This window comes from Eumetopias jubatus, unplaced genomic scaffold (genome assembly GCF_037043125.1).
Source record: "Eumetopias jubatus isolate StellerSeaLion01/CBP00866 unplaced genomic scaffold, mEumJub1_p1.0 scaffold_9, whole genome shotgun sequence".
Classification (NCBI taxonomy): domain Eukaryota; kingdom Metazoa; phylum Chordata; class Mammalia; order Carnivora; family Otariidae; genus Eumetopias; species Eumetopias jubatus.
In genome coordinates this window covers 41,114,543-41,137,578 of record NW_028274815.1, presented here as the reverse complement: position 1 = coordinate 41,137,578, position 23,036 = coordinate 41,114,543, and the positions used below count along the sequence as shown (strand labels likewise).

Below are 23,036 nucleotides of genomic sequence, written 5' to 3'. Positions count from 1 at the left end.
GTTACGTAAGACTCCTAGCAGAGTGAAGAGAGACTTTCTCTGCTGCCCTCGAGGAAGCAGACAGCCATGCTGTGAATTGTCTATGGGAGAACCATGTGGCAGAGGATTGCAGGGCGGTCTCTAAAAGCCTAGAGCAGCCTCCATCTAATACCTAGTACGAAACTGGGGTCCTCGGTTATATCTCAAGGAAATGAATTCTACCAACAACCTGCGTGAGCTCAGAAGTAGGCATTTTCTCAGATGAGCCTCCAGATGAGAATGAAGCCAACCAACATTTCGATTGCAGACTGGTGAGACTCCGAGCAGAGGACCCAGTCAAGCAGTGCCTCCCAGATTCCTGACCCTTGTGAGCTATAAGATAATAAATGTGTGTTGTTTTAAGTGACTAAGTTTGTGATAACTAGGAATACAGCAATAGGAAATTAACACAGGCTCCCTTCTGCTCCTTCACCTCCTCTGTTTCTTTCATTGTATCTATGCTAACATGCATTCATTAAATTAGCATAGAGAGACCAGACTCCGAGGATACAGCAAGGATCAAAACATACAAATTCTTTGCCCTCCTAGAGTTTATGTTCTGGGAAAAGAACACAGACAGTAAGCATATAAACAACTACTCTTCGATAGTGGTAAGTAGTTTGAGAAATAAAAATAACCAGGGGATGTTATCTAATTCCCCATTACATTAGATTTGTTTTTAATTTCTATGCCCCTTTCCTGTCTCTTTTTCAATATGGGTAACTACCCCTTGGGTAAAATAACAAAATTCATGCTATTGAGTGGATGAACCAAGGGTCACTAATTTACCAACAGAAAGATGAACTAATAGATGAAAGATAAATTACTGTGCAAATAAAATGTTCCAATGAGGCTGACAAAGTAACCATGAGCTGGCTCAGGGACTCTTACTAAATAAGAAGGTTTTAATCACATACACTTTCTCCACCTTTTTTGCTTTTCTTTTCTACGTAAAGATTTATTCCAGCACATGTCACCACATTCAGGGTCAACAGTCCCCATCAGGACTAACCCTCCCCTCCCCTCCCCTCCCCTCCCCTCCCCTCCCCTCTCGTCTCCTCTCCTCTCCTCTCCTGTCCTCTCTCTCATCCTCAGCTAGTTGTAGGCAGTGTGGTGGAATCTGAGAACCATGTCACAGAGAAAACAAGTAGAGGAATTTCAGTTTTTAGCTTGTCCAAGTGACTAACAGGAAACCAAACAAATGTGCTAACAGGAAACCAAATCAATAGGATCAAGTTACAAATAGATTCCAGACAACTATAAAAAAAAATTGTTTTTTTAATATTTGGAATTTGTTCAAAATGGAATGAGTTACCTGAGAAACTTGTCCCTAGAGGGATTCAGGCAGAGCCAAGATGCCTTTTTCTTATGGTCGTTATGGGCCATTTCCACAGCGGCTAGGAAAGCTACTGATGAATTGATTTATTACCTCTCTGTATCAGGGTTCAGCTACAGAGGACAGACTTCACCCTGGCTACTTTAAGCAGAAAGGAATTTATTATGTGTTATTAGGTGGCTGGCAGAAATACCTGGAGAGCAGGCTTGAGGCTGAGATTGTAGGAGCTACTTTCCAAACCATACAACAGAACTCACCTTCTGAGGGATCCTCTGCTGTTTTAGAAAGAAAGCTGAGGAATCGGGAAACTGCCTCCACATCTGCTGCCTCCAGATCACACTGCCTCTGCCGTGATCAGCATTACCAGGATGGAGGCATCTGCCTCCCTAGGTCCACCCTGCCTTCACAGTCTCATGGGGCCATGTCTGCCTGGTGGAAGCTAGGACATTTGCTGAGCCCAAGATATGAGGAAGTCTGGAAGTACAGGCTTCAGGTGCAAAGGAAACTCATAGGATTTGGGGCTTCTGGGTTCTCGGACTCATCCAAATCCTCCCAAATGTGGTCGTTTCCAATGTTAAGTTCCTACTCCTTCCCACAATTGTTCCAACTTTCACATGTAATCTGCTGAGGCTAAGACCTCAACCTGCATTGTAATTAAGCATTCCCCCCTCATCAGACTGCGGTAGCTGACTTTGATTGAATCAACTGCCTGCTGAGCAAGGAGCCCGATGTGGGACTCTATCCCAGGATCCTGGGATCATGACCTGGGCCGAAGGTAGCTGCTTAACCGACTGAGCCACCCAGGCGTCCCGAGATAAGAGATTTTTTTAGGGTAGAAGAAACTCACTAGTTCTCTGGCCAAGGCTTGAATGAAAATTTTAAAATCCAAGTTCTCTTTTTTAAAGCTTTCAAATGCTGTTATAAAAAGCCAGCACAGGGGTGCCTGGGTGATGCAGTCGATTGGGCATCAACTCTTGATTTTGGCTCCGGTCTTGATCTCAGGGTTCTGGGATCCTGCTCATCAGGGAGTCTGCTAGAGATTCTCTCTCTCTCCCTCTCCCTCTGCTCCTCCCTCTGTGCTCTCTCTCAAATAAATAAATAAATAAATAAATAAATAAATAAGCCAGTACATTCCCATGGCCCTTGTACTGCTACCCCAGTACATACTCAGTCTGAGAGCACCATAATTCCAATAGGCACTTTATTCCAGATGACCCCAGATGAATTTATGTAACTGAAGTAACTTTTGTATCCCCCCTGCCATGGTCTATCAGTAGCCTACCCTCTAATATTTACCAGATCCTCAGGGCCTTCAAATTCAACCAAGTCATGTCCTCCACCCCAGATTCCCATCCTTCAGTTTCTGTTGCCTGATTTCAATATCACTCCCAGTTCCATGAAAACAACAGAATTCATTCTTTTTTTTTTAATTTTTATTTATTTGAGAGAATGAGAGAGAGAGAGAGAGAGAGAGAGAGAGAGAGCATGAGAGGAGGTTGGGTCAGAGGGAGAAGCAGACTCCCTGCTGAGCAGGGAGCCCGATGCAGGACTCGATCCCGGGACTCCAGGATCATGACCTGAGCCGAAGGCAGTCGCTTAACCAACTGAGCCACCCAGGCGCCCCAACAGAATTCATTCTAACTAGTTTTAGTATAAAGGAATTTTTAGGTGACTTACAAAAAACACAAATAACTGAACTGAACTTCCAGAAATGACCCTCAGAATAAAGCAGAGCTTGCTCACCAGGGAACCGCCCCTCTCTACCATGATCAGGAAGCCATACTGGCACCAAGATCACTACACCTTTGCTGTGATCTTCACCAGCAAATTAAATACCATGCTTCTCAATACCCACGAAGCTGAAACCAGACAGGAGGGACGCTGTAACAGTTGCTACAGAGAAATACTAAATGCCTCCACAACTATATTTGCCTCGTGACGGTCACTTTTTCCTTCTAGTCTTGCATGAGTGTGTCTGCTTGGAAAAAGCTGGGTCATTTATAGAACTCAAGTGGAAGGGACTATAGTAAATGTAGTATTTAGCTTTCCAACCCCTATCACACAATAAGACATGATGCCTGGGTCTCATCAAAGAATCTTCAGTCTGGCAACTGGCATTTTTAAAAGCTGGCCAGGTGATAATTAAAATTAAATTAAATTATCAGATTAATTAAATTAATGTTTAAATGTTCAGCCAGAGTAAGAACTCTTGCCTCAGCAGATCCCTATTCTGCCCCATCTAGGCTATTCCTGGCCAGGGACTTAAGAATGAAGTTTTCACAAAGAATCCTATGGTCTGTGAGCTCAAGACAACCAGAATATATATATATATATATATTTTTTTAGTGAATAATACCCCATATGCATCACACTTGGCTACTACAGGGAAAATTAAGGCATGTGCTCTGATTAGAAGATTTGGCCAACTTTATAAAACAGACTGGTTGGATTTACATTATGCCAATCGCTAGGAAGCCCAAATAGCTCATCCAAACATTCTTTACATCCATTACAAAACAATTGCTAGGATACAGTGTGCATCACTTGCCATGTTAGTGCTATGAGGAATATAAAATAGACAAGATATGTCTGTCTTGAGAGCTCTGTAAGCCTTTGCAAGTGACACAATTAACAGAGAGAAAAATTACAGTTAAGTTATTGCAGTTAAGAAGTTAAAAAGCGCTTAGGGTGCTCAGATACAAGATTAAGTAAACTATGGCCAAGGGGTCAAATACAGTCCAATCTTATTTATGTAAATATAGTTGTCTTAGAACATAGCCACACCCATTTATTTATATGTTGTCTACGGCTTACCTGAGTGCTATCATAGCAACACATACCATATGACCTGCAGAGCCTAAACTATTTACTGTCTGGCCCTTTCAAGAAAACTTTATTGACCCCTGTTCTTTTACAGTGATCCTGTTGAGTGGGCCTCCATCTATGCATGCCCTACCTCAATTTCCCATTGGATGGTTTGAGGTAGGAGTGAGGTGGCACCTCACCCAAGAGTATCTTACCCACAGGTTTGGGTAGCTAATCAAATATTCTCGCTCTTGAGAATTGGAACTGAGAGACACAGACTCTAGTCAAATAGTGATAAGTTCTTGAACTAAAGAGTAATTTCTGAATGAGAATCAGGTTCAGCACTATAGCAAACCAAATAAATAAGTAGATGATGGATGGATGGATGGATGGATGGATGGATGGATGGATGGATGGATGGATAGGTAGGTAGGTAGGTAGGTAGATAGATAGATAGATAGATAGATAGATAGATAGATAGATAGATAGATAGATGAAGTTCTACAGGAGAAGAAACATCATGAGTAAACAAAAGAAGCAGGAGAATGAAACACTTGGTTTTCTAAAGAGTTACATGAGATGATGAATGGGAAATACTTTTTAACTCTACTGAAATAGTTATGGGCCAAAGTACACATCAAAGACTTGGTACCTGCTTTTAGGCTTGAATTAAATAGCTGGGGAAGGCTGGCTCCAGGAAGCAAGTGTTGAGTTGCTAGAGAGGATGAAGAAAGGCAGAGTGAGCAGGGTAGATTGCTGTTTATCACCGCCCCCCCCACCTTTGAGAAAGCCATTTCAGTGATGCCTCAGTTATCTCAAAGTGATCAGTCGTTAGGAACCAAAGACAGGATGACCCTAGGATAATAAACCAACAGTTCTCCAAATGTGATTCCCAGACCAACAGCATCATCACCTGGGAACTTGATCTTTCTCTCCTGAATTCCCTGACACCCCAAATAATCAAGTTTCAAATCACCTTGGCCCCATTGCAGACCTCATAAATCATGCCTGCCCCACCAACAACAGAAAAAGTATAGGGAATCAAATGAGAACCTCTGGGTCCCAAAGCCCTATTTCCCTTCTGAAGTTTTCCAGGCCACACAGACTCTTGAGGGTTATTCCTTCCATACATGTGTGAGAAAAGAAATGCATTATAGCCTGGGAGCAAGGCTTCTCTGCTTGTTTGTCACAAAAAACTTAGACTGGTTCCAAGTGTTTGTCATTGCTACAGTCAAGACTCTCTGAACCCCTCTTCAGCCAATGCCATAACTGAGTTTTCTCCTCCACGGCCATGGTTTTCAGCCCTCGCTGCACAAAAGAATCCCCTGGGAGCTTCTCCCCAAGCTTCATGGAGGTTAAATTGACAAGCAAAATTGGATATATGTAAAGTAGACAATGTAATAGTTTGATTCGTGTATACCTTATGGGATAATTACCACAATCAAGTTAATTCACACATCCATCACCTTACCTGGCTACCTTTGTGCTTGAGATCTACTCTCTTAGCAAATTTCAAGTATACTACAGAGTATGGTTAACTGCAGTCACCATGCTGCACATTAGATCCCCAGAACTTACTTATAACTGAGAGTTAGTTCTCTTTGGCCGACATCTCCCCATCTCCCCCCACCTACCAGCCCCGGCAACCACCATTCTACTCTCTGTTTCTCTGAGTTCGACTTTTTTCTTAGCTTCCACAAATAAGAGAGACCATGCAGTATTTGTCTTTCTGTCTCACCTGGAAGCTTTTAAAACATCTCCATGGTGCACCCACCGCCAAGATCTTGCTGTAACTATTTGCGTGTGGGGCCCAGACATTGGTGCTCTTTCAAATCTTCCCCAACAGTTTGAAGATCACCGCTCCGGTGCTTCAGATGCTCTTTAGAGCTGCCAATAAAGGGAACGTGATTTCGTGCCTTCTACTTCGAAAGCCTATCGCCAACAGGGACGGGGAAGCAGAAAGCAGGAGCAAGATGGGCTCAAAGATTCTCTCTGCAGCTCAGCTAGTCCCTCAGAAACAAAGCAAGCACAGCAATGTCGGCTCCAGGGACCTCAAGCAAACAGTCACAAAATCACTGCACAGATTCTGCACCAGCACCAGGGAGAGCAAAAGAGGGTTTTTCCTAATTGTTATTATGTTTTTAAGCACTTATCTATGTGCCTGACACAAATAATAAAACGCACAGTCCTCTAAGAACAGGAATGTGCCGTGAAAGAGATAATAATGTAAAGACAAACAAAATAATCGAATAAAAACTAAGCTGTAAAGCGACATGATTTTCACTCCGTGCTGTGGAAGCATCTGCTCATTTATTCATTAAGTAGTCAGTGTACATACACTATGCGCCAGGCAGAGGCTAAGACAGCAAACATGGGTGAACACAAGTCAGCTCTACTTCCGGCCCTCGAGTTTTCGGGGAGAAAGGTGGAGCAGAGAGATGCAAACAAATCACTGTAAGCTGAGGATGTGTGATGAGTTCAAGGGTGGAAGCCTGCAGGTGCTACTTGGAAAGAGAATGAACGAGGGCAAGGAGGGGTTAATATATAGATTGAGGGACCTGAGAAGATAGACCTGCAGAATGGCTGGGTAGGACCTCGTCAGGCTAATTGTGTCTATGTGGGCGAGGAGGCACAGAGAGAGTAAGATGTGAGGTGTCCTGGAGGTGGCAAAGAGGTTGACAACGTACACAAACCCAAGGAAGGTGAGCGTGGTGGCTGGGAGTGAGGTAGGGTGGGGGTGGGGCCGTGGGGAAGCTAGAGGGGTCTGGGAAATACTCACACCCGTGGGGTCTTTCAACTGAGGCTTGAAATGCATGTTGATCAAAACAGGTCTCCTGGAAATCAAGGAAGGATTACAAGGAGAACTTCCCAGGACAGGTCTGAGTTTTGTGAGGCCTGAAGCTTTTGCAGCTGTAAGGAAAAGAATACAAGAAAGAGAATAGAAAAATGCCAGGGCCCCTAGCATAGCCTTGGAAGGGCAGGGGTAAAGAAGAGGCTCGAGGCTTAAAGTTTGGTTGGTTCCACGGGAAGTCTGCCAGCAATCTCCATTCCAGTGCTGTGTCTCCCATTGCCTGGAGTCAGGAGAGCCTCTCATGGAGCTCACTAATCCCCCCCGCCCCCGCCCTTTAAGCACACTCATTCTCATTCAGGCCAGCATCCCAAAGAAAGGAATATGCAGGCAGTCAAGATTCATTCGAGCACTTAACAAATACACATGTGTTTGTGAGGCTACACCCAAAGTGTATCACTTTTTGTTGAAAATTATAGAGCACTTAATAGGTTATGAGCATGACCCAAGGAGACATATGTATTTCACATCTACTTTGTACCAAGTACTACACTGGACTCCAGGGATACAGCTGTGAATTAGATACACTTGGTCTTATGGATTGAGCGTGTTGCACTTGCCTTAGCAATTTTCAAATAAGAGAAGGTCTTGGGTCTCCTTTGTAAGTTGAGGCTAACGACCTGGCTGATCATGGTTAATGACCTCACAGAAAGTAAAAAGTTCTATAAAAGTTGGACAGTCTCCAAGAGTCTTCTCTAGAGACTGCCTCATGAGAGCAATGGGTGGGAGTGATCACCAGCATTCTGCGGCTCGCGCATCTTTGCAGGCTCCATATACAACTGCTCCTCTGTATAAGATAGGTGTACTGAGCAACAAGTCAGTTTGATTTTGTAGGTAGAGATAGAGCCTGGTGAGGAAGGAAGGGGCAGAATTCCTGCACATGAGTTTGTGGTATTTGTCTTTTCCACCAGAGAAGTCTGAGAGCAGGATGTTGCTTTGGTGGCGAAGGCTGGATGCCCATGGATGCCCTGAGGTAACTCGGGGAATAATGAACTTCGAGGGAAGAGAGGAAATGTTAGGTCATTTTAAAAAAATGACCCTTATTTAAAAAAAAATGCTTTTAGGGGGAGACACGTCTTCAACAATTATTATTGTCTACTTTGCAAAAATAGCATGGTGGCTATTTCGAGTTCAGGCTGAAGTTTCAACAGATTGACTGTGAATGTGCCTGCAGTGGACATGGGGCAAACCTGAGGTGCAGAAGTTGGAACATTCGGAATCTGCTGTTTTCTCCCTCGCCTCCTTTCCCAGAGTAGAGCAGTCTCTCAAATAACATCTGTTCAATGACATCCAAATAGCGCCTCTATCCGAATGATACACCATAGTTTCAGGCAGAGTCATCCTAATCGTTGTCCTAATTGGCTGAACCACATTCAACACACCCCAAACTCTTTTTTGCTTCTTTCCAGTGTGAATTAACTTAATGGTGCACAATTACCTGGTACAAGGTAAAAGCCTTTAATAAAATGTCTGGTGTGGTCTATTCTTTACATTACTCTGACAGGTTTTGGTATATGACTCTAGGTGACCGGGGGCTGTGTACCCTTACATGTCACTTCCTATCTATTAGAGACAACAGAAATATAAGGTAATTTGGACTATATTAGGGGCATAAAGAATCTAGGAAACCACACCTTAGAGACATCATCAAAATGAAGAATGCAAAAGGAAGCAATTTTGCTGGGGTTTGGCTTTTTATTTCTGAACTTTGTGCATAAAACAATCCCGCTGAGTCCTGCAGAGTAGGGGCTAAAAAGTACCATTTTGTTCTTGAATATTTATTGAACACCAAGTAGGTATAGGGCATGACTCTATGAGACACATGGAATCATAAAATGTCAGCTCTGCCCTCCCTCCAGAAATATACAGTCTGCTTGGGAGGCATAAGATAGAGAAAAGACAAATAACGGACCCAGCTAAGCATCATGAGGAGCACAGATAATCTGGGCTACAGAAAGCCAAATACCATGCAGGGTCCCTAAGAGCTTTGGGGCAAAAGGGGAGATTGAAGAACACTGAAGGAAAAGGAATGGAAAGCATTTGAGGTTAAAGTAAAGGACAGATGTAAACTTGCAAGAAGATGGATCTGGGGCAGGAAGGGTGGTCCGAGTGAAAGAAAGAACATACATGGTTTATGTCAGTGTTCAGTGAACTGTGAGTCATGGGCCAAATCCCGCCTGCCATGTTTTCGTAGGGGCTGCAAGCAAATAAAGGGTTTTACATTTTTGGATGGTTGAAAAACCATCAAAGAAATCTTTTGTGACACGTGGAAATTCTATGAAATTCAAATTTCAGAGCCGACAAATAAAGTGATTGGAAGACAGCCATGCTCCTTCATGCGGTATTGTTTCTGACTTTCTCACTGCAACGGCAGAGTTGGGTGGTCACAACAGAGACTGTTGCTGGCAAAGCCTAAAATATTTACTATGTGGTTCATTACAGGGGAAAAAAAAAAACTACCTCCTCCTGGCTTATCTGAGGAGCAATCACTTGAACAGATCAAGGAGCAGGGGAACTGTCAGGGTCCAGGTCGTCGTGGGTCTTACTAGGCTATGCACTTTCAACTCCACTGTCTTTTTATTTTATTTTATTTTATTTATTTGACAGAGAGAGACACAGCAAGAGCAGGAACACAAGCAGAGGAAGTGGAAGAGGAAGAAGCAGGCTTCCTGCTGAGCAGGGAGCCCGATCCGGGGCTCTATTCCAGGACCCTGGGATCATGACCTGAGCCGAAGGCAGACGCTTAACAACCGAGCCACCCAGGCACCCCTCAACTCCACTGTGTTAACAATAAGGGTTCATTGAAGGTTGTTGAACAAGAACAGAGAAGGGGGTGGCATGAAGATAAAGACAGTAGAGAGATCTGAGGCAGGGAACAATTAGGAGCACTTAGCTGAAGTGTGATGAAGATCTAAACTGGTTGCTTTCCTATTCTCCTGGGGACAGTCCACGTGTTCTCCCTGTTCTTCAAGGCTCCAACGAATCGCTGTCGCCCCTTCACTTTCAGCTGATGACCTTGCTTGCATTCCATTGAGGGTTTTCTAAAAAGAAGAAGAAACAACTACCAACTCTGGCACCCTCCCACATGGCACCCAATAAAGCCCGAATTTTGTCTCCCTCCTGTGATGCTGAAAACAATGTGCTGGATCCCATCCCTGGAGATCCATCCTGGAGCTTTCAGAATACCGTGCAAATTCAGACCTGCGCACCAGGCACTGTCTTCTCTGTGTGTTCCCAAGTCCCGCTGCACTGAATGAGCATGACTCACGGAACGTGAACACAAGCAACTTTGGGAGATGTCATGGATTGAATGGTGCCTCGCTCCCCCTGAAAGATGTCTGCCTCCTAATTCCAGGAATCTGTGAATACTACCTTATTTAGAAAAAAGGGTCTTTGCTTAGGTGATTGAGTGAAGGCTTGTGAGATGAAGAGATTATCCTGGATTTATCCTGGATTACCCAGGGGAGCCCTCAATGCCATGGAAACCCAACAAACACCAACAGCCCCCGGAAGCTGGTGACTGTCCCCAAGAGCCTCTGGAGAGGGTGCGGACCTGCCGACATCTTGATTTTGGACTCCAGCCTCCAGAACTGTGAGAGAATAAATTCCTCTTGTGCCACAGCCCAGTTTGTGGTCATTTGTTGCGACAGTCCTGGGAAACTAACAGAGGGCTACTTATTTCTCTTACCCCTAATGACTGATTTGTTCCCACGCAGAAGATTCAAAATCCTAATACTAATTTAAACTGCCAACTGCTTCAGAATTTAATATTTCCAATTCCAAGTAATAATAATGTCCATTCAGAAGTCGAGCTTCTCACCACTTTTGCTGTCACTATCCCCACCCCCACTCCCCACCTTGGCGCAGCCTCCACTGGAGCCCAGGGCCTGCCTCAGGCAGGAAGTCAGGTGACAGGGACAAGGCACAGTTGGCTTCTTTCCTTCCCCCGTCACCATCTTCCCCACTTGCCAGCAGCTGTTTCTCACCCTTCTGGGGTTGGAGTAAGACAATAGGAAAGTTCTAACTTGACCAACACTATCATAAATTGGTTTTGCTCTGTCCAGTCTTGGATGGTGTTTGTGGATGACTCTTCCTGCCTTGAGGTTCTTATTATCTCCTCATTTCCACACCACCACCAGAAACCTGTCACCAGCCTCTCTCACACTCTTCTCTGAATCACTGCTAGGAATCACCAAAGACCAACCAGATCACATTGAGGATCACCGTACTCCCCCGGTGTCAAAATTAAAGTTCTTGCATATTGAGACGTCGTTAATTCAGCAGCTGAGAATGCTTTCCTTCCCACATCAGAATACTAATGAGCAAAAAAGGTATTAAAAGATAGAACTCCTGTATTGGAATAAAAGCCATCAGCACTGACCTTCACATCGTCAGCTCAATTTCCCCGCGGATTACAGCATACCTTACCAAGCTTTTGATCTTGAGCAATTTCGAATCTTGATTCTAGATCTGACAGAGCTGACCCCAGACACGGAGGCCCACAGAGCTTTGATGGAATTCTTGATAAAGTGCAATTGATAAGGAATCGCAGTTCCTTTTCCGGTGGCTTATCCAAAAGCTGCCAAGTCTGCCTAGAATCATCCATCCCAATTGTCTGTGGTTGGCTCATTAGCAAGAAGAGTCTAGCTCTGTGACACTGAAGCCAAGAACAAGGTTCTCACTCCTGCCCAGTTCTCCAGCTTTATTCCATCTGAGGGCCATAAACCACTCTCGGACCATTCCCCCTGCCAGGCTGAGCCGATCCCACTTGTGGAATATATAAAACTCAAGGAAGGTGGGCCACCATTGTATTCACAGTGTTTGAATACCTATTTCTGTGTGTGCAGATTCCTTGAAAATGCTGTCTATTCTAAGCACCTCCTATCGCCTCTAACTGCCTTGTGATGTCCAGCTCTGTGCCCTCTGAGGCACAGGCCTGGGAGTCAGGAGGGGCAACCCCTTCCAAATTCCAAATTTTAGTTTTGTCACCAACTTGGTTGCAATTTTAGGCCTAACCTCCATGCATCAGCGCTCCCACCTGCAAAATGAGGCTAGGTCAATCTCTCTTCAGATTTTTTCCGTTATAGCAGCTCTGTGTCGTCTGAGAGACAAGGGACAATGACAAACTGGAACCCCCATGAAGGGAATGCTTCCTGGGCCAGGGTCACCTGCCTCTGAGCCTCAGTTACAAGTCCTGTCCTGCCTGTTGTGCTCTGGGCAAACCGCTCCGTGCCAGGTGATTTCTGGCGAACCAGCCAGAGAGCAGCCTGGGACCAAGGAGCTCGTGACTGCACCGTTGCCTCCAGACTCTGGGAAAACACAGAGCAGGAGTCCTGGACTCTCTGCAGACACTGTATTGGCCCAGCTTCCTGTCTTCTCCCGTCCCGGGTCCCAGGCCCTTCACCTCCCAGGCCCCAGGGTGCTCATCTGCACCTACAGCCTTCCTTCCTTGAACATCCTAAAGCTAGCTTCACGTGTCTCATGAGATACTCACCAAACCCAATATCATGGTCTACCCACCAAAAATGCCCCTTTATTTTCCCACACTTTAAAGAGCAAACAATTAACTAATTTTTCCCTGGGGAATACTGCTTAGGGTAAAATGCAAAATTCCACTAAAGGTTTCCCTGGGGCTGTCAGGTATTGCCCCAAATGTGCCCATGCTGATCTGCTACTGTACCTGACATCAATTTCCCACCAAAATGGACTTGCTGCTGCCTGGGCTGGGATACAGTCCCAGTGTGAAGCCGGGGTAGGTAAAACCGTGATTCTCCATGGACCCCCTCCGCGTCCCTTCTCCATCCTTCTCTGCCCTGCTCAGCTCCGCTCTGTGCCCTCAGGAGGCTGCACTTTGCATGGCATCATCTGGGCTTGCCCACCCCTGCCTTCCAGGTGGGTGGAGCCAGGCCTCGTACTGGCAGCAGAGAGGACAGGAGGGGTGTGAGATCAGGACATTCATTCCCCTCACGTCTACCATGTCAGGTCTTGACCTGGGCACTGGTTTGGGATCCCCTCCTCAGGGCCACAGCACCTGCCCGGGGCCCTCTTACAGAGTTACTGGTCTCACCTTGGGAAAACAGCTTCCCCTCCTTGCTAATTCAGGCGTAAATGTGGTAATGGCTTCGCGCTCTTTCTGATCCCAGGGCACTTCACTTTTGAATGTGCCACCTGTCAGCCGGCTCCCAGGGACCACCCAGGGTGCAGATGCTAAAAGCCAATGGGATGCCCAAGCCAAAATCCACTGAGGGGAACCAAAGTTCAAATACATGAGAGAACATGTTCTAATGCCCAGTCTGGGAGCAAACCAGGAATCAAGGTAGGAGATGCAGGGCCTTCTGGTCAGGACCCGGAGAAGACAGGACCAAAGGAACCAACCTGGTCCGAAACAAGCAAAAGGGCTGCCAAGAGGCTTCCCAATCGGAATCATGCTCAACTTTCTAGCCAGCAGGTATGAGCTGCTTACATGGGATAGACTGGCTTCAAGGGGGAAGGGTACAATGAACTCTGTAACTTCCATGTAAAGTTCCTTCTCCAAAAGCTTAACATTAAAATACAAATGCAAAAAAAAAAAAAGCCTCAGGGAAGAGTTTAAGCCCAGGGCTCCAACCTGGTGCCCACAGTGTATGAGGGTATGTATTTCTGGGCAGAGTCCACAGCATTCATTGGATTCAACAAGGGATCTGGGGTCATAAATGGTCATCATTTCCAGTTAACCTTATCATCCATTTACCACTCAGCGTTCTCTTGGGGAAAAAAAAATGTCCCAACTGCTTTCTGTTGTATCAGCACTGATTTCCCATCACTTTCCAAATTCTCCACAAGGCCCTGCCCCCTCACCTTCCTACTCCCCAGCCCAGGCCTTGCAATTCAAATATGTAACATTTAGGACGAATGCCACTTTGAAAATAGAGGCAAAGCCTGGTAAATCCTCATAGCTCCACAGAAAATGTTTCTGTTCCTCTCAAAAGCACAGTTCAGGATGATAAAGCCCTCCTGGGTGCCCCCTTATATGTCATAGTTGGCATTTGCCATCCACGGGTTCCAAAGGAAATTTGGAACCTTCACGTCGTCAGCTCAATTTTCCCTTGAAAATTCTCATAAAGATGTGTGACAGGAAGGACTGCACTCATGGGATGATCACTGAGTTTCCACTCCCCGACCGGTCTTGGGAGTCTGAACTCTGCACAGGAGGATTTAGCATCAAACAGGACCTCCAGTTTATGGCCATGTTATCTAGAAGGCATGCTGTACCATTCTTCGTGCAGTTGGTAGGTTTGAGCTCCCTCTCAGTGTCTGACATCCCGATGGCACGGAAATGCTGAGATGGGGTGGCCCAGGCCTTTCCATCTCTTTCCCTAGATGCTCACCATCATTCCTGTCGCTTCTGTGACTCGTACACAAAGACAAGCTGGGGTGCCCAGAACTTGCATGTACCGTGGTTTAGTTGGCCTTGTCACCTTGAGGTTCCTCCTTTTCTGTCAAGCCAGGGCCTCAGCTGTTGCACTTCTCAAGCTGGAAACCGACCGGCTGTCTCATCTCTCATCCTTCCCCCACCTAAGTCCAATGACTCACCAGGTACTGTCCAGTTCACTTACAGATCTCTCAGACCGGAGCAGCCACCCTCTTCTCTCCCTCCTGCCACCATTCTGGCCCAAGAAACCACCAGCCCTCAGCGGCATTAATGTAATAAACTGCCGAGCGCTCTCCTGTGTCCACACAGGAGCCAGGAAGCATTCTCAAAAATGCAGATGCTGCTACTTCAAACTCTTCAAGAGCTTTCACTGCTCTTGGAATAAAGTGCAAAAGTCTTCACTTGGCCTTCAAGATTTCTTCTCAATTTACTTCTCCAGCTTCATCAGTGGTACATTTCTTCACCCTGGTCCATTTCAGAAAATAGAGGGAAAAGGAACGTATTGTGGCATAATCCATGCAACGGAGAAGAAGCCAGCAGTAAGTGGGAATGAACTGTGGACACAACGCACTGGCCCGGTGAACATCACATAAATTACGCTGAAAGAGGCCAACATAAAAGACGGCAAACTAAAAGACTCCCTTCATATAAATGTCTAGGACAGACACAACTATCTAAGATGAATACCATACACCTATTGCATAGGCTAGAATGGAACTTTCTGGGAGGATGGAAATGTTCTGTGTCCTGAGAAGAATGTGGTACCATTAGTTTCATCCGTTTGTCAGATGTGTTCGGTTAAGATTTATCCATTTCAGCATAGGTACACTTTGCCTCCACAAAACAACTGTAACAATAGCCCTGGGAGTCCTGGGGGGAAGGGGTTACTGGAGGTACAGATCCTAGGACAAGAGCAGAATAGCAGAATGTTGGTAATTTTCAAAGCTGGGTGATGGGTAGAAGGGGTTCCTTATTTTATCATAACTGTTCTGTAAGTGCTTCAAAGTCTCCGTAACAATAGTTTTTAAAAAACGGACTGGGAGAGCGCCTGGGTGGCTCAGTCAGTTAAGCATCTGACTCCTGACTTCGGCTCAGGTCATGATCTCGGGGTCATGAGATCGAGCCCCGCATGGGCTCCACACTGGGCATGGAGACTGCTTAAGATTCTCCCTCTCCCCCCTGCTTCCAAAAAGAATGCACCAGGGTCATGAGCAGGACTTTCATTCTTGGCTTTGTAAAAATGAAATCAGAGGAAACAGAACCAAGTATCTCTCCCGCTGCTGTTTGAGCTGCTGGGACCAGAGGTGGTGGTGGCGGCGGGAGGGGAGAGGGGAGAGACGGTCAGGAGGGAGTGGTTTTACAAGGCCCTGGGAGAGGTGGAGAGAGGCGTGGGAGAGGGAGGATGGGGGTGGGAGAGAGAAGGGTCCAGAGGGCACTGAGTTTGCTGGGGTAGGCAACAGGAACAGAGATGTGAGGCAAGAGGTGTTACCTTGGGATGGATGTTCAGCGGACAGGACAGGGGGCTGAGCCAGGTCCAGAGCAGCCTGGAATCAGGAGTGGACCCTCAAAAGCATCTCTTCTGGTAGGCTTACCTGCCCCTCATCTGAACTGTGCTCCTGTCAAGAAGCCTTGACACCCAAAGAAGGGTGTTTGCTTTGTAGGGACCTTGGGGTGGGGGTACCAACCAAGTAGACAATAAGTGCCTTCTTCTTAGCGATGGGTGTCAGCCTGGGCTGCCCTCAGCACAGCAGGAGGCAAGTTCAGTTTATGAGCAATGCCAAGCCCAGGCAGAGCCCACCGTGTGAAGAGCAGCCTCATACATCCTGAGGTACATGTGGGATGGGGGTCATTGTCCCCACTTTCAAGATGAGGAAACAGCTGTGAGCAGGAACTAAAGACTACCTGACCCGAAGCCCACCACCCTGTGTCCCTTGGTCCAGGCAGAATCCTTTTGTGCCTGACACCTGCTATCTGTGCCCTCGGCAGCCTGGGCATGCTCATGGGAGCTCCAAAAGCACCTCTGTCCCCCTAGCCTCCCAAAATCTCCTCCAGCCCCTCCCAGGGCTCACTGCCCTGAAGACCCAGCGTTCCTTTACCTCCCCAAAGTGAGCTCTTCCCCTCTCCCTGCCTTTGCCTGGGCGCTCGGCCTGCTGCATGGCTGGTCCTTCTCAGCCTCCAGGTCCCAGCTCATAGCCCCTCCCCAGGAACGCCTCCCCAAACAGCCTTTCTTCAGGGCCTCTCCCTAATACGATGGTTGTCTCCTTCAGGGCAGTTACACAATGTGAGAATATCCAGTGGAATTGGTTCTTGTCAACAAGCTCCCTTTTAAACCAAAGTAGGATGGCTAACCGCTTTCCTGGGGTTTTTGCAGCCGATGTCTTAAATCTCAAGCAAAGAAAAGCAGGCTCTGGATGGGGAAGGGGAGAGAACCACAGAAAAACACAGAACCTCTACAGAACCACAGAAAAACACAGCATTACTGAAAACCTTCCATATCTCAATTGAAGCACAGGTGAGCTTCTGCCTGGAATCCCGCTGGGGCCGCTGCTGCCAGTGGTGTGGACAATTAAGTTGCCTTATTACACGCTCCAATCCTCCAAACTGCCCTGCAAGATAGTGCCGCTACACAGACACACGGGAAAACTGATTCAAAGGAGAAGTGAAGTCACTCTACGTCTGAGGTAATTAGACCACGGCCATACTGACATTTTTACAGCCTCATTCTCTCCAAAGTCTGTTACAATGTTCTCTGCAGAGCCCATTAAAACCCGCACAACACCCCCCCCCCAACACCTCCATTTCTCCCACTCTCCCTCTGCCCCGCCCTTGTCGGAACAATAAAAAGCTCCAAAAGCATATTCAAATCAAATGGTAGGTTTACTGGCTGTGTGTTATACAATGAGGTGGAGACATCCCGATATTCGACATTCTGAACCTTGTTTTGGCTTCGTGCTACTGACAAAGCAGCGACAGGTACATAGGCTGACAGTGAGGGACAACAGAAGCAAATCGCTGCTGCCGCACATTTCCGTAATCATGCCACGGGTTTAGGGAACTTCTTGTTTTCTCTTTCATAGCATCTTCCTCTTTTCAAACTCCTTCAGAAACAGGGAACAGAGAGGGGATAAAAAAGATTTAAGATTCAAATTACATTCCCGGTCAAAGTGATTCTGAAACCTCTTATCTTTAGGATCCTTTGAACAACCAAAAATTACAGACATGATTTCACGCCTCACTTTGGGGAGGCGTTCCTGGGGAGGGGCTATGAGCTGGGACCTGGAGGTTGAGAAGGTACCAGCCATGCAGCAGGCCGAGCGCCCAGGCAAAGGCAGGCAGAGGGGAGGGGCTCACTTTGGGGAGGTAAAGGAGCGCTGGGTCTTCAGGGCAGTGAGCCCTGGGAGGGGCTGGAGGAGATTTTGGGGGGCTGGGGGGCAGAGGGACCAGGATGAGGGTGCTTGAACACGACAGAACAGGTTTCAAATTAGGCTGTGTCAGCTTGAATTTCACGAAACTAGAGGCAGAGCTTCAACTTTATGTTTCCCAAACACAGAGGCCGACAGGCTTTGAACTGTACTTATTTTTCTACGGCAGTATTATTATTAAGAGCTGACAAACTTGACTACTTATGCAAACCCTTCAAGGCCACAAGTGAACCACACTGGCCTTTTTAAGAAGGCAATGGAAACAGCTCTGCTCAGTTTCTCCAAGAAAGAGACTAAACGCAGATTCAGTTAAGATTTGAACAGAATGTCAAGCACCTCAGAAATACCTGAAAAGGAAACACTACTGAAAATCACATCTCTCCAGATTGTAATTAGACTACAACTGAAGTGTAGTTGCCTGCTGCCACTTACTGGAGCAAAATGGTAATGCATGTCTCCAAAGTGAGTGTAAGCATTTGCTACCCCCTCTTTCCTGCCCCCAACCCCGACACACTCTCACTAACCACCCAGAACTGTGGCACATAGTGTCTTATTTCAAAAGACAGGATCATGCAAAGATTCAATAAAACAAGGAGCAAGGCAAAGGCAAAAAAGATTGAGCCAAAACATGGTTCCCTCCTGGGGATACAAATTTGTGCCTGTTCTCAACATGCTTATGTCTGGTTTTTGCTTTGCTTTTTTGTCAAAGCTATAACCATCATAAAAATAAAAAGAAAGAGAGCCTTAAATGATCACTTAAAGAAACAGGCTAAAACTCATTGCAAAGAGATTATCGAAGATACCGAGCCATTTCGAACATTTTGAACCATGATGTTCTATTAAAAAGGAAAAGCAAAGCAGATGGTTAAGAAGTCGCTCCTCCAACCTGCAAACAATGGCATCCCAACACAGCCAGGGCCAGCAGCTACAGGCTGGCAACCCCTACCTTCTTCTTTTGATCTCCCTTCCCCGTTCCCCATCAACTCCCTCGTCATCCAGTTTTCACTTGTCACTCAGCCCCTCTCCCTAGAAACAGAAACCTATGGGGATCAGGGTAGCTTAATCTCAAAGGCCCTCAGTGAAAAAAAAAGAAATGCAAGGCGATGCCCTGCACTACCCCCAGATGGAATTCACGGCACTTATGGCCACTGAAACAGTTTCTTGTAGATCAGATTTTGCCCTCCACAAAAGAGCAAATTCCAAAGTTGAAAGAAGTTTTTTAAATCAAGAACGTTATTCCTGGTCATGCCTAATGAGGACCCCGGGGACATGAAAGGAGCTGCTAGAGACTGCTAAGCTGCACAGCAGGAAGAAACAAACAGTAAGACCCAGAAGAAAGGGTTTCTGGAAACCCAGTTTGGCCCCGTGCTACAAGGACTGTGACTGCAGAGCCCTCGGGCCACTGTTACAGCTCACCTTGTAGATGGTGGTTCCCAGTTGCGCAGGAGACATGCTGACCACAACCCCCGCACTCTGCAGGGCTGAGATCTTCTCTTTGGCTCCACCTTTTCCTCCAGCAATAATCGCCCCTGCGTGACCCATTCTCCTGCCAGGAGGAGCAGTTAAACCAGCGATGAAGGACACCACAGGCTTGGCCTTGGGACCCTGGAAAGTGGTATTTTAAACATTCTAATGAAGAAGTTGCCCAAAACTGGACTTCAAATTCACAACTCCGAAGGGAAATGGCAAATGGCCTGGGCAGGGCCCACCACTTATCCCTACTGAGAAAATCAACACACACGTGAAGCTCTAATTGAAACCACTGACTGCATTCACCTTTGAGATGACTCAACTTCATACGAACTCGGGGAAACAATCCTGAGCAAAGTTTTTGTCTATTTGGATATTAAACGTCAATTTCACTGGCCACAAGTTATTTTACAAATATATATGTGATTCTCCCGTTTGACAAACAAAAGCACACTGGAAAACATACGTTATGTAATTTGTGATAATAATGAATTAAGACACCAGATCAGGTTGTTTTATTTCAACCTGATTTTATGTCTTAATTCATTATTAGTTTACCTATAATAAATTTGCTAGAAGTAAAAGATGAGGTGGGAAGGTATATTGGAAAAGATGCAGGACTGGAAGTCGCCAGATTCAATTTTCTGTTGACTAAAGTTGACCTTGTCAAGGCACATCAGCTCTGTAAACCTCTGATTCCTCATCTATGAAATGAAATAGCTAAACCAGAATGATGGCCACGGGTCCTTTCTCCTCTGAAGTTCTATGAAGTCTAAGGAAGATCAGGACTAGTTTTACTTAATAAAAAAATCCATTCTAATACACAACCTCTATGTAGATAAAGAGCACTGTACTAGATTGTGACGTTAAAAATAAAAATCCACATAGGAAATATAAGGATTCCTGTGCTCTAGACTTAAAATAACAGTCAAAGAAATAATATATTATCAATTAGTTAAGAAATACCAAAAAGTTTTTTGAATACATGGCTAAATTTCACAGTGAATGAAAATACCATGTTCATCATAGGAGTCCAGAGGCAGCAAGGTATCCAGAGAGGCCTGTACAAAGCAGAACTTGAACACAAATGGAACCTGAGTGCCTTCACTCAGGCACCATCACCTTCCCCTTAGCCAGCAATTCTCAAATCATTTGGTCTTAGAACTCCTTACACTCACAAAAATGATTGAGAATCCCAAAGAACTATTGTTTATGTAGATCATACCTGATATTTCCTATATTAAAAATGAAAACTAAGAAATTATATATTCCTTTAAAAATAAAAACTTAAAAACTATTTTAAAAAACATTCTAGTAAGAAGTGTGGTGTTATTTTACATTTTTGTAACTCTTAATGTAACAAAAGGCAAATGGATTCTGGTATCTGCTTTTGCATTCAATCTATTACAATATGTTATTTTGGCTGAACCAAGAGAAAATCTCGGCTCACACACATACATGGTTGGAAAAGGGGAAGAATTTTAATAACCTGTCAGATAATTGTGGATATTCTTCTTTGATACTACACCAACCTCTTCAAGTGGTAATTTCTTAAAGGTTAGTTGCAATGTTGGAATCTGAAACCATAGCAATGAACTTTCTGTCCTTTGTTACTTTTAAAATCCATTAAATGGATCTTTTACCTATAATAATTTTGTAACATTCATTGGTCAGATGAAAAATATAGGCTTACTGAGTTATGTACATCTTCTAAATGCTGATACATTTCATTATTCAGTATCAACAAATCATAGTCATCATTATCAGGTTCAATCAAAGTCGTCAGTAGGAGGAAGTGATCAAGTTCAGTGGCAGAAACAACTTTCCCGAAATATGAATATTCACTTGAAATCTCAAATTTTATCACTGTCAACAAATACTGTAAGTTGTTTTCCTTGCTATGGCAGGTTCACTCTGCCATAGAAAGGTCCACCAAATACCCCAGTCTGAATAACCAGTTTGTCTGCCAATTGTTCTTGAGAGTAAAATTAGTGTTCCATTAAAAAAAAAAAAGCAGCTAGTTCAGTTCACTACTCAATTGGGAAGATGCTTTACTTCCCACTTCATCACAAAACACTGACTCATGGGTCAGGATTTAATAAGATTAATACTTTTTACTGCTTCATCAAGGACATTCTTAAAAGATTTTCGTTGTTTTGTTTTTCTAACAGTATGCGCCAGTGAATGATCTAGAACAGCTGCTTCCACTGCCCAGACCTGTGCTACGGGACCAGCATGCCAGGTTCTGCGTGGTCTGACACTGCTTACCCCAGCCTCATCTCCCACCATTCCTTCCAGTAATTCCAGGCTGCTCCGCCTGTTCCTCTGCAGAGAATGTTCTCCACCCTCCTTGGACACCTGGCCAATTTCTACTTAACTTTGAAACCTAGCTCAAGCCTCCTCTTCCCCCATAAGCCTTTCTAACTCTTCCTCCCAGTCTCCACAAATGCCCTCGTGGTGGATCATGTGTTCAGTGACGTCAAAGCTGTGCCTCTGACAAGTTCCTACTATTACACCAAGCACAGCAGCTGTAACTTATTTCCTGTGTGTTCCCCTCCTAAACTATGAATTCCCTAAACACAGGAACTATGTTCTCACTTGTTTCTGTATGCCCAGCACCTACTGTGGCACAGAATTAAAAAGAAAAAACTCTACAAGTCACTTATTCATTCACTCGTGGGCTCTGGAGAGTTAGGAGCATGTCATATTTAAGTGGCACTAATTTCTACTTGTCCCTCTCTGTCTCCATACTCAGAAAAAGAATACTGCACTAGAAGGAAATAAGATTTTGATGAACCTAGAATGTCAGACAAGTTTATATTCTGTCCTATTAACAAAGAAGAGTCACTTGAAATTTTTTAAGCAGAGAAAAATACAATTAAAAAGACTATGAAGCAGTACGGTCTGAAAGTAAGATACAGAAATGATGAGAAACAGACCGGTTAGGATGATGTCAGTATAGTCCGAGCAGAGGCCCAGGGCTGGTGACCCTTTTCCTGAATCCCTGCAACCCAACTCCTGCTCCCTCCATGGTGCAATGGAGACGTCAGGCTGACCTGGGATGGATCCCACCCTTAGTTCATTTGCTGTATACCTATACCACTGGCAAGTTATTAACCTCTCTGTGCCAGTCGCCTTATTCATAAAAGGACAAAGGCACCTTACTCAAAGGGCCAAGATTAAACACCACTTTTACAAGTATTGTCACTGTAATGATAATAAAAACAGTAATGGTGGCAGCAGATAACATTACTGAGTGTTCACTCTGTGCTAGGTACTGTGCTAAGTGTTTTTTGTCATCTGTTCAACCTAGAATCTTGTACACAGTAGGTTCTTAATAAAAATTCATCCCATAAGAACTAACCAGGAATAGGAAAACATGTGCCAAATGAAATAAAATGTATATGCTTAGCTTTCCCCACTAAATTCTAAGCTATTCAAGGGATCCAGAGTTGGGCCTAAATACATTTTAAAATTCACTTGAACATAGCATAATGTCACATTAACCTAAATCTTTCCTAAAGAGAAGTCAATTTTTACTTACATTTCAAACTTTACAACTTTTCTGAATTCAACAGACTCTAGTAACATTTTACCCCAAACTTCTGGCGATCTACATTATTCTTTCCTTATCCACCACTGACTGGTGTCTAATGTGCGAGGTGACTGGGCTGGGCACCAAGGTACCAGTCCCTGCTGTCCCTGATACAGACTAGAGCGAGAGTT

The 23,036-nt window shown here is 45.1% G+C and overlaps 1 protein-coding gene across 1 annotated transcript in view; it reads right to left on the bottom strand.

Moving 5' to 3' along the window:
• Window positions 1-17,276: 17,276 nt before the first annotated feature.
• The window catches only part of SUCLG1 (succinate-CoA ligase GDP/ADP-forming subunit alpha), a 31,907-nt gene continuing 26,147 nt past the window's right edge, over window positions 17,277-23,036 (bottom strand). Inside the window, exons 8-9 of the mRNA XM_028122357.2 lie at window positions 19,257-19,445; window positions 17,277-17,516 (exon numbers count right to left, since the gene is read on the bottom strand). Coding sequence (XP_027978158.1) covers window positions 17,490-17,516; window positions 19,257-19,445 — 216 coding nt within the window. The 3' untranslated portion in view covers window positions 17,277-17,489. The remainder of the gene's footprint in view (window positions 17,517-19,256; window positions 19,446-23,036) is intronic.